This window comes from Cheilinus undulatus, linkage group 14, assembly GCF_018320785.1.
Source record: "Cheilinus undulatus linkage group 14, ASM1832078v1, whole genome shotgun sequence".
Lineage (NCBI taxonomy): Eukaryota > Metazoa > Chordata > Actinopteri > Labriformes > Labridae > Cheilinus > Cheilinus undulatus.
The window spans coordinates 34,710,792-34,727,418 of NC_054878.1; the positions used below are offsets into that span (position 1 = coordinate 34,710,792).

The following is a 16,627-nucleotide window of genomic DNA, read 5'->3' on the forward strand; positions in this document are numbered from 1 at the left end:
TTTAATATCTTTAGAGATGAGGTGACAAGCTAACAATAGGGCGATACAAGTTTCCATCCAGTATTGACTGTCAGATATTATCAGGTGTTGTTTAGCGGTTCTTTGTTGTTGTTTTACCAATTAAAACTTATGTACAGTGCAAGCAAGGGCCTGCATTCTTAAACACTTTTCATCATACCAATTATTTTCCATAGCTGCTTAAAATGTGGATTTATTCAAGGAAATGTCCCCAAGAAAATACAAAACCAACGTAAAGGAGTCCTTTACTGGCACTTGGAAATACTAACCCTCAGAAAGAGTTATATTAGTTTCTCTCCCATCATTGTTGTTGACAACGTTGATATCAGAAGTCCAGCCTCTCCTTGTTTTGATTGTTTAGTGAAGAAGTAACATTGACAAGCAGTAGTGTCCAAATGCTGAGATATTTTTCATCTGATAGCGCGCAGAGAGCAGCAAGCATCTGCAAAGAACCTGTTTTGAATGGAGCAGAGCGGAGTGGCATTTCTGGCACATGCTGGAGATGAGAAGCTGTGTGTGCCATGGAAACCTAAAGACTGACTAGAGAAGAAGCAATCTGCTCCAGAGTCTGCAGAGCAGATGGACTGTGTAAAATTGGGGCAAGTTTAGCAGACAATGATTGGTACTAAAATTGGTTGTCAAAGTGTCATCATGCTTCATATTCGTCCATAACCTTTCTGGAACTCGCTAGATTTCTGCATTTTGAGAAAGTTTTAAATAAACATTTGAATTAAATCACTGCTAAAACACAGCTGTCTTTTAGTCCCTTGATTCTCAACCTGGGGTCCAGGATCCCCTTAGGGGAGTGCCAGAGATCTCAGGGGGGACGCAAGGCTCTGTCTGCCCTCAGGTTGTTAAGATTATATTTGCGCATATCAACAGGAATCATGGTATAACACATAAATAATTTATACAGTGGTTTTTGGATAAAAGAGTTTGTGTTTAGGGCTACTTGGTTTGGATTCACACAAAAAATAATTAAAATTTATGTTAATTTTGACCATGAAGTATCAGTACTTTTTCATGTCGGTCCTGGGGGGGCTCAAGTTTTCTTATATACAAGTTGGGGGGCTCTAAGGAAAAAGGTCGGGAACCACTGTTTTAGTCCGTCCTGGACTCTGGGTAGTGTGATGTCTAGGGGCTTCAGCCTCCTCTGCACTTATGCATAAGTCACCCATAAAATTATTAAATTATGAACTTGACCACATTGGTAGGGAAGAGAAAAATCATGAAGACATCACTCTGTATTTATAAAGAGTTGCCCTATGAATGTAGTCATAGTTGTGGAGCTGAGAAGTGGAGCTGATAGAATAGTGTCTGGTGGGGTTCTTGCCATCCAGAGATGTTAATATTTCTGGATGGCGTCATTCACTAATGCAGCGATGTTGTTTCTGTTTAGGCTTAGTAAACCATGTTTACTATAGCACGAGTCCCTGTATACATCAAGAAAAAGTGTAAAGTGTAAGGTCCACCGTATATTGATTCATAAAGTTTGGGGCAACTTCAGCACCCCCAGTTACAAGCTCGAACTCTTCCAACTTGGGTTTGACATCATCCCCAGTTCCAACATCCGACCTCGGAGGTAAATGGAACGCAGCATTACTCACCGCTTGGTTAGCAGTACGTCGTCATTATTTCCAGTTTTTCAAGGCTGTTGAAGGTGAATGGGGCTCCGTGTTTATTTGAAAGAAGGTAATCGCTCAGACATTAGGATGTGATGAAGATCGGCCAGGTGTGAAAGCAGTGATGAAAGCTGTATATGGGCGTCAACCCAAAACTGCTTCTCTCTCTCTCTTTGCTGGCACTAAAAGAGACAGATTTGCCTCTATAAATGAAGTCCAGTTCATGCAGGACATGGTAGTCAGATGCCCAGCTGTGATCAGCTGATGGCCAGCTGATCCTAATTATCACCTGCCAGCTTTCTGTAAACACAACGGTCTATTTGAATGTGACATACTTCTCACTAATCCCTGCCTGTTTAATGCTGATGCACCATGCTGGCAAAGCTTAACCTCCTCCACCCCAGCCTCCTCCTTTATGGCATAAAGCTTGTTGTACCCTCATATTCAGATTCATGCTACTATGGATTAATTGCTTTTGAACTAATTTTACTGTATTCAGTATGCATCGTCATAAATGTATCTATCCATATGGGGTTTTCTAGCTTTGCGCTGCTTGACTAACCCAGGGACATTGACATTTGGGGTTCCTTTAAAATACATTTAAAAGCACCATGTTTTCACCCTTTGAATACCGCTGCAAAGTTGTGCAAAGAGTTATTTCTTTTTTTAACTCAACCTTAAAACAAAAATCCAATGTGTCTGCAGTTAAACTGTTCAGCAGTGAATTGTTTCCCCATGATATTTGTGTTAATATCAGCCACAAAAACTATGTATCAGCGGGCTGTAGTCCAAAAGTAAACGGTAAAATAAAAGACATGAAAGTGTTGAAATATCCCCTCATTTGAACCTCTGTAAAACATCAAATAAATGACTCTTCCTCCTCTATTTTCTGTCTCTTTCCTCTTGATTGAAAGTGCTTGCAGGGGTACATCAAACAAAACAGTCATGTCTTATATAGTAGTAGACTGCTGCTTTTTAAATTTGTTGTGTTCTTCATCCAGAAAATGTTACAAGTAGCAAACAACAGAATCGTTGCATTTAGAGGAAAAGAACAAAAAGAAAACAAAGCAGAGAAATAAAAGGTCTGGCAGTCCTTCTTCCTTATCTTGTTAGCTTTATAGCTTCTAAATCTAAACAAACAAGAGCTGAAATAGAAAAGCAGGAGAGCCTGGTACTGTAGTGAAACACTCGTTGATGAAGTTCTCGACTGCCAAAGTCCCCGATTACTGGAGGCACACGTGTGCTGCCATAATGAGACAGATTTGGACGGATTAGGCACCGAGTGGCGATGGAAAAAAGGCTGCTAACATGTCACCCATCACCAGCAGGGAAAGATCCCACCCCCCTGTAGCAGCGTGTCCTGCCTGCCCATACCACCCGTCACAGTCTTCTGGCAGCTTCTCGAGTTGAGCTCAGAGATTCTGTCGCTCGTTCTGATCATCTGCCATTCTTTCAAATAAAAACTGTTAGATTTACAGTGAGTCATACTAATAAATGTAGTGTTTGCAAATGGAAATCAAAGACAAATGTTTTGAGATTATAACAATGACTAATCGGGCTTCTTGATAAGTTATGAATCGTCTTCCTTCCTCTCACATGTTCTTTGCTTTCCGTGTGATCTCAACCCCTGCTGTGGGCCCAGATGCCCCACACTCCAGGATCATACAAGCCCTTACTTTGTCTTTTAGCTCCTTGCCAACACACCGGTGCTTTCCTGGCAGAGCTTGACTCTTTCTGACCTTGGCTTGAGGTTAGCATCTTTGCCTTTTAAACCTTCGCCCAACCTTTTAAGCAAAACATGCCTGCACAGTCAGAAATAACAGAACCCTGCTTAGTAAATACTCCTATGCTGTATTGTTCTTTTCCTTTAGAACCAGCCACTGCGCTTAAATCTTTGTGCTGCACTTTTTTGTTTTCAGGCAACTCTTAGATTAGCAATTTTCCAAGTCTTGAGAATCCTCTCAGCGAGACTCAGCCCCTCGACAAATAAACAACAGATGCTCAAATGTCTTCTTTGACTCATGCATAATCCTCAGTGTCTTGTGCCATTTTCATACACTTCAGCTGTGTTTGAGTGTGCTCAGCATGCAGAGATGTTTTTATTTTCTAAACACACTGTGATGTAATAAGTCAGTGATCCTGAGTAGATCAGTAGGAGGAGCGGGAACTGTTGCTACTGCTTTGTTAAAAGCATCATAGATCTTAGAATCTGCTTTAACATAGAAAGTAAACATTAGTAAATCAATTGAAAGAAGCATTCTTACTTGCAAAATCTTGTCTATATCATGCTGTTATCTAAAGGTCTGTCAACTTGAAGTGATATTAGAAAGTGGAAGCATTCAGGAACACCAGCAACTCAGCCATGAAACGAAAACCACATAAAATCACAGAGCAGGGTCAACAACTGTAAAGATGCATAAAAGTTGCCAACATTGCTGATTCCATCGCGGAAGAGCTACAAACTTCCATTGGCATTAACCCTCTGAGGTCTAGGGGTATTTCCTTGATTTTTACAATATTTTTAATTCACCTTTTAACGTACTTCAGGACAATCTCAGCTTTATGCATACTGTCCTAGAGCAGTGGTTCTCAACTGGTGGGTCGGTACCGAAAAATGGGTCGCAAAGCTCTTTTCAGTGGGTTGTGGATGTGTGCCTGGGAAGAAATTGTGCCAAATTGTCTATGAGGCTCTATAAGAAATGCATGTTTTTCCCTGTTTCATTGTTTTGTTACACCTTTTGTACTGTCTCAGGCCAAAGCTCTATTGTTCTTTTATTAAATACATCTGATTGACCAAAAAGGTCTCCAAATTTGGGTCACACTTCTCCTTGAGGAGTTGGTGGTGGGTCCCGTGACCCAACCAGTTGAGAACCACTGTTCGAGAGGACTGTGTAAGAAGTTATTTTAGCCCAAATGCTGAATTTGAAAATGTTTGAATCTCTTTTGAAAACTCACCTTCACTCATGTGGACGAATTACTTTAGTGCTTGAAATAGGTTCACCAATGTCTTAGCTTCACAAAATGAGTGGAATATGTGAATAAAATACTAGTTAAGTGCAGAAAACAAGTCGAAAATGAAGTTTTGTCATATTGTTCCATGAGCATAAATGTTGTCTGTCATTCTTTTTTTTTACCAAAAGTCTCAAACATGAGATAAATGATGCTGATTAATGACGTCAGCTTTGCTTTGCCGTCACGGGAGATCAACAGCTCTAATTCTCCCCTCTCACTACAGTCTCTCAGCTTACCTCTCCTGCAAGACTGTGGTAGGGACGGTCAATTGATTGGCAAAAGCTGAAAGACAAAGAATTCGTCCAATGACGCACAGTGAGAGGTGGCTACATGTGCCAAGTGCTCTCTTATTGGCCCTGTAACTCCAGCTGTGAATTACGTGGGATGGCAAGTGAAACTGGAAGTGAAAGATGAGATTCTCCTGTTCACAGAAATGTTTGAACCACATTTCCACGATGTAAAATGACAAAGATATGAATAAAAACATAAAATGTAGCAAAAACAAGGTGGTTTGGCACCGACCTCAGAGGGTTAATGTGAGCACAAAAACTGCAGTGGAAGCTTCATGTGTTTTCATGGCTGAGCAGCTGCACACAAGCCTCACATCACAAAGTCTAATGCCAAGCATTAGTTGGAGTGATGTAAAGCACACCAACACTGGACTGTGGAAACATGCTCTGTAGAGTGACCAATCAGAGCTCTCTGTTTGGCACTCAGATGGGTGAGAGCATTACCTGCCTGACTGCATTGTGCAAACTGAAGTTTGATATAGGAGGGATAATGGTATGGGGCTGTTTTTCAGGGTTTGGACCTTAATGCTTCAGCATATCAAGACACTTTGGACAATGCTGTGCTCCTTATCTAATGCTGCCAATTAAAAAAATCAAATATTTCATTAATTGACTAAAAGGTTGTTGCTGTGCAAAAGAAAAAAAACTGCATTTGTGCATTTAAAAAATGATGCAGAGTTAGTTTGTTTTTCTGGTCATTAATGAAAATAAGTGATAAAATCGAGATCAGGATTTGGCCATAAAAAAAATCATGATACATTTTTACATGTCACCCAGCCTTAACTAGAAGTAAAATAAAAAAGATGGTTCTCTTTGGTGAAGGGCAGGAGCAGGGTGGACCATCAGGAGGTTTGGGACAAGTCCCAACATTTAACCCATTCCAGGCTGAGCTGGGTGACTGTCTTAGACTGTTTCCTGTTGGAAAGGTCAATTGATCTAAGTACCGCACTTCCATTTCAAATCCTTTTTCCCATCATGTCTTTGAGAAAAGTGTTCAGATGTGATCTGTTGTGCAGTGATCACTGTTGGGATTCCTTTGCTCTTGTTTTTGGTGCATTATTATTGTTTTTGATGTCTGCACCGTGAGTGAAGTTATCCATTGAGTCAGTAACATCCCACATGTGTCATGGGGGGGTCTGCAGAAAGAGTGTTGAGCCGATTCTCATCAGAGGATGTTTCCCAACTCTGGACTTCTCTCATTTAAGACATCACGTACCCTGAGTTTGCTGAGAGTGAATATTTACTTCCATTTGTCCCCTCAGGGATCAGATGTTTTAATTGCCTATTTTTACCAGCGTAATCCTTGTTTTATTCTCTTTTCTCTCACCATTAGTCGAGTTGAAACTTTGAACCAGAAAGTGTATTGACTACCGTCAAAAGCTACTGCTCATTATAGCTTACATTCCTGTTTTATGTACTCCATTTATTGCCCCCAAAAGCTCCCTGAAACCTCATTTAGCCTCCTAACTGCTGCTAGAAGTATCTTGTGGTAAGCAGTAACAGCATCGGTGAAGAGTGATCGGCAGCATATTCATGACATGTTTAAAAAACAACATGGCAGTTACACGTGCCAGTCTTTGTGAGCCATTGTTATTCATGAATGCAGCAGCACGTCTCCTAGCTCTCTTATAATGGAGAGAGAAAAAGCGACAGTGTAGTAGAGCAAGCTGTGAGAGCCTCTGAATGTGGCAAAACACATCCCAGGGTTTGTCATTTTCAGCAGCAGATGAAGACAAAATTACACTTTCATTCCATTCACTGTGTGTTGTAAAAGCGCAAAAAACATCTGTGTCTCTTCATGTTTGTGTACGCAGGTGACTAAAGAGCTAAAACTGTACGACAACAAGATCATCGAGTGCACCTTCGCCAATAACAGCTGGGTGTTCATGAGGCAGAGGGTGGACAAGAGCTTCCCCAACTCCTACGACACAGCCATGGGTGAGACTCCAACCATATGTGTTAGTTTGTGTTTTAAAGCTGAGCTCATCAATATTTTAACCCAACACTGGAATTACACTGAAGCATAAGGAGAGGGTGAATTTAAGTGATAAACTCAGGGAGCTTTTTTAGCATCTTTCACTTCACTGTTTGGGTTTAACAGGCTCTTTAAATCTGTTTTTGTGCCAAAGTAGGCAGCTGTTTGTGGAGTAAAAGCTCAGCAAATTAAAGAGTTCTTCTGTCAGTGAAAATTAAGTAATTAAAAGGAGTTGTTTAGTCGAGATGCTGAAGCTGGTGGCACTAATTTTCCAGTCAGGTGCCATCAAGTGGTGGAGAAGATTTAACAAGAACCGCAACATTATCATATGGCAGGACTGACGCTCCAAAGATGTGGTTTGAAGACACAGCTGGCAGCTGTTTTCATTGACTAGAGTAGTCAGAGGTCACTTTCTGCTACCTGGCGTGGCCAGACCCTTATTTGGGCACCAGAATTTTGCACCTAAAACATTATAAATACCATACCTTTTTTTGGATGTATTTTTTAATTTCAATTGTCAAAGGAGTGTGAAAGAAGAGCTCTGTGACTTTGACTGAAGCTAGAGAAAAATAAAGCCATTAAATGTGGGTGTGGTGATGTAAAACTGTCAGAGTTCGGATGTCATGGTTCGGTTTTCCAGTCACATGACAAATTCCTCTGTGTGGAGTGTAAAAAATGGTACCTACACTCTACACTCCACATTCCAGGTGGGGATAATGCTTGTAACTGTTTTCTAGTAAACATCAAACAAAGAAGATGAGTTACATGCAGCAGTAATTAGTAAGCCTCTGGATGTTAAAGCAGAGGAACAAAGTCATCATAGATGCCTTCCTTTTCAAAGGTTATGTACAGCTTTACAGTAGCTTGGGTAGTTGAAGTGCTCAGGCCTCTCCACATCCAATTTACATAAACCAGACGATGGTAATCACGAATAACCCCTACACAGGAATATTCTCACAACAACTTAACCGCACTCTTTATGAATCATAAATCTGATACTTCTGCTATTTTCTATTGTATTCATTTTCTGATTTTAAATCAGAGGGTGTTCTTCCTTTCAGTTTTTTTTTTGTTTGTTTTTTGTTTTTTTTTTTTAAACATGTTGTTTTGCTCTTTCTTTGTTTAATGCAGTGGTTCCTAAACTTTTTTCTGTTGGGCCCCCCTTTGACATATGGAAATATTTTCAGGGCCCTCTCCACCCCTCACAGTACACATTAACATGTACAAATATGACAAACACTGTCAGTCAGGATTTTTGCTTACAAACTCCTGTCTTTTTTTTAATTTGCCACAGTATAAAACCTTAAAGACTTTGTAGAAATATCAAAAAACATTGCCTCAGACCGAGTTTGAAAAAATATGACTTTCTATTGATGAACAATTCCCTAAAATTATAAAGCTAGTGAACGTCTATTAAGAATTACACTCCTAGTCTTGCAATAATTTTAGGGACTACTGTGAGCTTGTTTTGTGCAACAGCTCTTCTTGAGTCTCAGGTGCAACTGTGAGACTTTGTGTTGTACTCAACAACTCAAGACCACACTATCCAAGACCAAAGTGTACCGAGACCAAGACTTTTTGGGGGTGAAACCAATTCAAGACTGAGACAGAGACAAGACCAAGGCCATAAAAATCAATTTTAAAAACATGACAAAGTTGAACAGTTAATGAAAATTGTCTCTTTAATTCGAGTTTTTTTTTTCTTTTTAAATTTATTTAATAGATAAAAACAAGGTGTCTGCAACTCTTCAAATCTCCCTTTTTCCTATCGAACCAAATCAGAAGGGAAGGGAGACCCCAGAACCAATGTTTCTTAAAATGTTTTTTTGTCTTCATGGTGTAATGGTAGCCAGGATTGCTGACCAGTGACTGGACCTTCCAGAAAAAAAAAGTTTGTTGTACTGTCAGAAGGGGCGAAAAAAAAAATCTGTTCTGCCTGAAAATGTTGCAAAAAAAACAAAAAAAGATCACTGAATCCAGGAGGTGACAATGTAAGAGCTATAGTGAAAATGCTGCAAATGTGTTTTTAAAAAACCTGTTTGCAAAGTTTTCAACTCAACTTTTAGGTTTTTTACAACTCTAATCAGTTTCTTTTGAAAGTTTCTGTGTGGTATTTATCCTAAGATAAAAGTTTGTAATTTTTAAAAGTAATGGATTTTAGGCTACCCAGTAGCTGAACTGTATTTCATCTTTAAAAAAAAGATTATACTCTTAATTTCACAGCTGAATGGAGGAGAAACGATCATTCATACCTCTTCAAAATAAAAACTGGATTCAGCTAAGAGAGAGTGAGACTGCGAGAGAATACAGAATAAGAGTTCACCGCAGTAATAAACCTTACAGTAATGCGTTTGTTTGGATGCTGTGCTTCACAACAACAACCATAAAACAAAATTACAAATTGAAGCTGTAAAAAGACAACGCACAAGTGAGAGAAAATGCATTTAAAGAGTGAAGTGAATAGATAGAGGACAATGGAGAAGATGGTCCTGAATTATTGAGCTTTAGATCCTCGGGCTCGACATAGAAGCACCTTTTATCTGAAATCTGCTCAGATAGCTGTCTGTTCATCCTCAGGCTGATAAAAACAACAGCTTTAACCTTTTCAAATCCTTTATCTGTGCTAAAAAGCGACAAAAAGAAATAAAGTAACCCCCCTGCAAAGTCTTTAAAGGCATAGTTTGATGTTTTTGATGCAGGGTTGTATGAGGTACTTGTTCGTGTAAAAGCCACAGGAGATAACGGTCAGCACAGCACAGCTGCTGATGGAGAGAACAGTCAAGTTAACAACAGATCTGGGTTTTTCATTAGTTTTTATTTGTATTTAGTTCTTATTCTCTATTTCAGTTTGATTTTAATTCATTTACTCCTGTTTTGTAAGTTTACTTTAGTTTTTATTTTCCAAAATGCTTTATTTTAGTTGAGTTTTTATTAGTTTTCATGTTACTTTTAGTTTTTTTGGCAATATTGGGTACTTGTCAGGGGCGAGACCCAAAAGTGGTCTTCACTTTTCATTTTATTTATTCAACTTTGATGTTTGTACACAACTTAAGACAGAAAATGACCATTATGTGAAGTCTTCTTCAATCAGATCAGGTGATTTCGGATTCTCAAGGTTTGGTGGTACATGTCAGTCAGTGTGATGCTATCAGACTAAAACTAAGTAAATTTTGTCTCTAATATTTATTCAAGTTAGTTTTGTAAACAGATTTTTAAAATGATTTTACATTTTAGTTATTTGGAAGGGGTGTTATGATCCATCAGTATATATCAATACATCGATTTGTGGGTTAATTATCCAATCAGATCGATTAAAATTAAAAACACTGATGTAGAAAAATTCCACTTGCATGCATGTGACAGTTTCTTCCCCTCTCTACGTCCTCAACAAGCTACTGTTAGCTGCAGTTGCTAACAGTTAGCTGCAGAGTAAAAGAGAATATCCACCCCTCTGCCTGACATGCTGCAGGGTGTGCCTCTCACCTTATTCTGCTGTGTCTGCATTTTTTTTTCCATAAACCACTGCCTTATGAGATTGTTTATGGATGAAAACCACTCTCCCATTGTGAGTGGTGTCTGATACAGGCTCTGCAGATAAACAGAGAGGGAAACGTCTGCTGTGATGCACTGACTGTAGTCCTCTGTCCTACGTTAGATCTATAATGAAACATTGTTTCAGCAGGAAAGCTGTTCTCTTGCAAACCCTCTGCCCTTTTTCTCTCTTGTTATGAGACTGCTCATAACAACACAGATCGTCCACTGAACTTTGTCCTGAGCCCTCCATTTATCAAAATCAAGATTGCAGTTAAACCTATAATGACTATATCTCAAAACACAAGGCTCTAGGCAAGTGCCTACCCTTGCCTAAAAGTGCCTATGTTGGCATCTCCTATGGCACATATACTTAGCATTGACAAGCACCTGATATGATCCTGCTTCAAAAATGCAGATCTGTCCCTTTAAATGTCAAGTATCGCTCATGCTACAGCTACATGCATGCAGCTTCAACATTTTTTTTTAGCAAACAGTCTGTCTTTTGTTACAAATAAATAAAGATAAATCTGTCATCACCACTGCTTCTGTGTGTATTTTCTCCCTCCAGCTGTGTGTAAAAGCATCCAGGAGCCTGTCACAAAGGAAATCCTCCTGGAGTACGTGGACCGCTGTTCTCAGGTAGTCCAATCCCAGAACCGGAAACGCCCGCCGGACCCAGACTCTGAGCTGATGCCCCCTCCCCCTCCAAAGAGACCCAACAGGTCCATCCCATAGCCCACAGCTGGGCTGTCTGGACTGCTTTCCAGTCATGAAGTTCATCCACATCATCACCAGCTACTGTCCATCAACACCAAACAGAAAAAAGACATATCGAGGCTTTGTACCCTCAGCACATCATCTTCATCTGCCTGTACATGAAACCTTCCATAGACTGCATCCCAACATTAATTTACCTTGTAGACATGTTTGTAGCTTTAATTGCTGTGTTCTTATTAAAATGAAAAACATGATGCTTAGTTTATTTTTTGTTTTCTTATTTATCTTTTTTAAACTCTGAGCTAATTGATATTTATCAACAGGGATGTTGTTATGGCTGTGAATAACACCTGGCAATGACTACCTTGTTTATGTTTTGTCAGCGAGTTCCTTATTTGTACTGAAGGAAGAGTAAACATCACAAAAGCTTGCTCTGCTGTCTCAGTCCATTTAAATGAGGAAACAACACTTAGTAATAGCTTACAGCATCAGAGATTTAATTTAGAGAAACACTAAGCTGAGTGTGTGTTTGTTGTGGAGAAAAAACGTTCAACTCTCAAAATATAATCGAGATTTTTTCACATCTGACGAAGATTAAACCCAGCTCAGAGTTTTGTAAGTGTTCATCCAAAGGAAGCCCATCTGTGTGGACTTTTTGTTTTAAAAGGCCACATGTGTGGGCAGCAAGATGACAACATGATTACACAGCCTCAACAAACTTAACAACAAAAGAGGACAAAGAGTGAAGTCAGGCTGCAGACGGGTGACAAGCCCACATTAAGCTACAAAAAGTTTCTGAGTAAGGTGAAGAACTTTACTTCTGCAGGAGTTTTTGAACTCTCTCAGAGGGATTAAGTCACTTATATCAGACATCTGTTGACATTTTGATCAGAGAAATATCATCCGCTTCATCCTCACTGATGTTTGACACCATACTGTATTTTTATGGATCTTAAAGGGGCTTTTTAAAGATGATGCACATGCCTTTATCAGTCTGATCGGTCATATTGTTTCTCCAAAAGGCACACAGCACACAAGTCAATAAGCACGACTAAATATTTTGATATAAGCTTGAAGATCTTTAAACTCTATGAAAAACAATATTTGTCCACCTTATATCTGTCTCCATGAGAGTTTACATGAAGCCTGGGTGATGCTTTCTTTCACTTAATACAGACCTGAATTTTTCCATAGTAGGACACTAATCCTGATTATCAGAGATTAAAGTGTTTGAATAAGGTTGGTGTTGGGCAAGGTTTTAATTGTTCTGAATTGTTCTTTAGTTTATATTTTTATTTCATTTTCACTTTCTGTGTTCAATTTCAGTTTAGTTTTAGCTAGTTTTTACTGCTGGTTTGTTAGTTTAGTAAAGATTTTATTTTGCAAAATTGCTTCATTTTAGTTTAGTTTTTATTAATTTTATTGTTAGATTTAGTTTTTTTTTTTCAGATACATTTCAGGGATGATTGTACAGCTTACATTTTTAAAAACATATTGAAACAGGTTGATCTTTGCTTATCATTTATTTATTTAAAAATGATGTTTTAATACTTCTCATAAAACTACAACTGTGTGAAGTCCTAACCAATCAAATCAGGCCATTTTATACACTCTAGGCTTGGGTGTAGGTGCCTGTCAGTATAGTTGTGCCAAAGACTAAAACTAAGAATATTTTCTCTGTTTTTATTTTATTTTAGTTAGTTTTGTAAGTGCACAATACAGTTCAGAAATGGTTTTTGGCACGTTCTGAGCAGAGCTGAAACGGAGGAGTTTTTAGACATGCAAAAATCCAGTGCTGGAGTGTAAAAATATGTGACCTTAACTATGATAACCTTGGTGTTGGGACATGATTGCTAATCCTTTTAAAGTTATTTTTCTCATTAATCTTCACTCAGTACCCCATCATGAAAAAAGTAAAAACAGAATTTTAGGGGTTTTTTTTTGTAAGTTTATGTAAAATGAAAAAAGTGAAGGTAGGCTTTCAGACCCTTCAGTTTAATCTAACACAGGTGAACTCCAACCAAGGTGTCGAAACATCTCTGCAACGATCAAGAGAGGATTTGAGCATTTGCCAAATTTTCTAAAATTCTGTTTTCACTTTGTCAGGATGGGGTACTGAGTGTAGATTAATAGGGATTTTTTTTACTGTAGCATCAGGCTGTAACAAAAAAAAAAGAAGAAAAAAGTGAAGGGAGTCTGAAAACTTTCTGAATGATCCGTTTACCTTCAGTTAGCTTGAACCAGTCTGGGCATTCTCTTCTGACCTCTGCCAACAACGATGCATTTTGGCCCGTAAAACTGTCGCTTACTGGAAATTTTCTTTGTTTTGAATCAGTATCTGTAAACCCTGGAGAAGGCTGTGAAAATCCCAGTAGATCTTCAGTTTGTGAAATACTTCGACCAGACTGTCACCAACAACCATGATACATTCAAAGTCACTTAAATCTCCTTTCCCCCACTCTGATGGTCCGTCTGAACTTCACTAAATAGAGCTGACCATGTCTTCTTGTCTGAATGCAACGGTTGCAGTCATACAACGGGATGATAAAATACACTATATGGACAGAAGTAATTAGCCGCCATTACACCAACACAGACTGTAATGACATTGTATTCAAATACACGTACTCTAATCTGCAGTCTTGGTAATGTGAGGCTTGCATGTAGCTGCTCAGCCATGAAGCTCCTGCTGCACCGTTTTTGTGCCGTTACATTAATGCCAGAAAGTGTTCGGTACTTTTGCACCATGCTCCCTGGCATTTCTTGACGCCATGTGATCTTCTTGGCTGAGTTGCTGCTGTTCCTTAACACTTCCACTTTCTAATAATATCACTTTATATATTAATATTAATATTCACTGTTTGTGAATGAAGACTGTATGGCTAGGTGCTTATTTTTACACCTGTGGTCTGATTCAATCACCTAAATTTAATAATTAACAGGTGTGGCCTAGTATTTTTTGTACATATAATGTATTTGTGAACAGGTGTACCTAATGAAGTGATAAATGAGTGTACAAGATCGATATTAAAGTAGCATCTACCCAGCTTATCAGCCTTTTTGCTGCTGTTATCAAGCAGCTGAACACATTTTAGGAGAACTTTATCAGTGCAGTCTGCAGCCTCCAGACAAACAAATATTTATCTCCAGCTCCTGGCAGGATTCTGAGGATAAAACGCTCTCTCCATCGTCTTCCAATAAACCAAAATGTGTCCACTCTGTTGCTGTAGCTGGAGGTGAAGAGTTGTTCCTGTGCCTTTTTCCACCAGCTGTTAAACTCGTCTTACGGTTAACCTCTGACCTCCAACTGGAGGGCAAGAGAAGAGAACAAAACAATTCCCGTCAGATTTATAATCGCACTCATCATTGCTCTTTTATTTCAATCCCTCAGGGAAACCGTGTTGCCAGGGAACATTTGATGATTTTTTTTTGTTCTCATCATGTTGCCCACGTTGTTGCCTGTTGCTAGGAGTGTTGCCCATCTGCACTGTTAATCACCCACTGTAGTGTGAGTAGAAATGATTTTGTCGGCAGCTTTCACATGCAACGCATTAGTAACGAGCTGACTGCTGCGTTGTTTGGTTCATATTTTATTGCTAACTAGAGCAAAAAAATAGTCTCCATCAATATTTATTCCTTTTATGAGGGACTAGCTCTGTTTTTCAGCCAGGACTCGCTCTTCTTTCTGTTTCTGTCTAGAAAAGAGCATAACAGAGCCATTGTGTTGTTTAAACTTGTGTCTCTGCGCTTCCATGCTGTTCAAGGTTTCATTTTTAGGTAGAAGTCATGCTGCTTTTTATTTTAGGGTGACAAAAGTGGCACGTCAGACAGTGTGGTGAGTCTACATCAGAATTCAGGGAATAAATGTGAGTCAGTAGAGTGAAAAAAACACAAGCGTGTAACAAATCCGTCCTGCATGTTTGTGTATGTGTGTGCGAGTTCCTATCTGTTGGTGCCGGAGGCGACTGTTCTCCTTACAGCACAGATAGATGAGCGAGCTGTACTCCCAGGGCTCTCTCCCCCTCTGGCTGCACATGAAAGCTGGCTGCTCTTCATCAAAGCCGACGTTCACCTTTTGGTCACGAGGTTCCTGCCGTGGAGACATCGCAGCTCTCTGAAAGGTGAAACATCCGCAGCAGCAGACACATCTATACCTGCTTGTAAACCATTCCTTTTAATTCCTCCTCTATCTTTGCAAAACAAGCCACAAACTACCTTTCTTCAATACTCATTTATTCCAAACACTCTTTGGCAAAATGACCATGTTTTTCAGGGATTGTATGCATCAACATTCAATGCACCGCCAGTGTGGAAGATGGAAGGAACAAACACATGAAAAGACAGCTCCAGCAACATCAATAATGTGCTTTCTTTGCTGGTGTTTTTGCCCTGGAGTGCAGGAGAAATGGAGGAGAGGAAATGGCACAATAACGCAAGGAAATGTAAACACATTCTGTGTATATTCATGAGCAAAGGTGGGGAAGTAAAGACTATGTCCCTCACTCTCTCCCGGCTCAGGTGTTTGGAGGCTGGAAGCTCAAAGGCGATATTAAATCAGCAGAGAGGACTTTCAGGTCATTATCATCTTAATATTATCCACACTTTGAATAATGCATTCATGTGGCGCACTCCATCTCCCAGATCAGGAGTGCAAACATGAGCCTTCTGCTTGTGTGCAGACATGTATGTGCTTACTTAAGCCAGACTGGTATCCTCTTTTATCTTTTAACGCTATGCTAACTTTGAACCATACATCAAACTGTGAAGTTTATGCTTAAACAACACCCCAGTATTGGATTTTTGTATGTCTCTGTTTCAGCCCTGCTCAGAACGAGCTGTTTCTGTGTCTTTGGCTTTAAATGTTACTGAGCTGTGTGACTCCGCCCCCAACTCCACCCCTCTCAGGAAGTGGATGAGGCTTAATGGGTGTGGCTCTCCTGATCCTCCTCTCAGTTGGCAGCTGAGAGGAGGATCAGGAGAGGAAGGCGGAACTTTCTTCCAAGTTGGGAGGGCCAACCGAACATGGGGGTGGGGCTAACTCCCCACATGACATCATGAGGAGAAAATCTGAGAGCGGCTTGTTTCAGCACACATTTTTGAAATGGGGGGGGGGCTTCTGATGCTTTGGGGGCTTGTGGTCAAGGGGTACATTTTTTGTTAAAAAAGCTTGAAAAATTGTTTTCTTTTGATCACTATTTTGTAGGGATGTAACGGTATCAAAATGCCACTGTATGATAATACCTCGGTGACAAGTCCAGGGTACCACATCTATTGGGGGATCAAAACAAATGAAGACATGGGGAAAAAAAGTGAGCAGCTTTTATTAAACTACAGTTGCACCTTTTTGATCATGCTTAATTTATTTTGCCACTTTACACAGTTTAAAGGCACACTGGGGTGTCGTTAAACTAATGGCCAGACCACCGCTCAGGAGATGTTCCGCCAGCTGTGTGATGCTA

General features: G+C 39.6%; 1 protein-coding gene across 1 annotated transcript in view; it reads left to right on the forward strand.

Moving 5' to 3' along the window:
- Positions 1–11,422, forward strand: part of rngtt (RNA guanylyltransferase and 5'-phosphatase) — a 161,358-nt gene extending 149,936 nt beyond the window's left edge. The window contains exons 15-16 of the mRNA XM_041804477.1: positions 6,757–6,880; positions 11,020–11,422. Coding sequence (XP_041660411.1) covers positions 6,757–6,880; positions 11,020–11,186 — 291 coding nt within the window. The 3' untranslated portion in view covers positions 11,187–11,422. The remainder of the gene's footprint in view (positions 1–6,756; positions 6,881–11,019) is intronic.
- Positions 11,423–16,627: the final 5,205 nt, after the last annotated feature.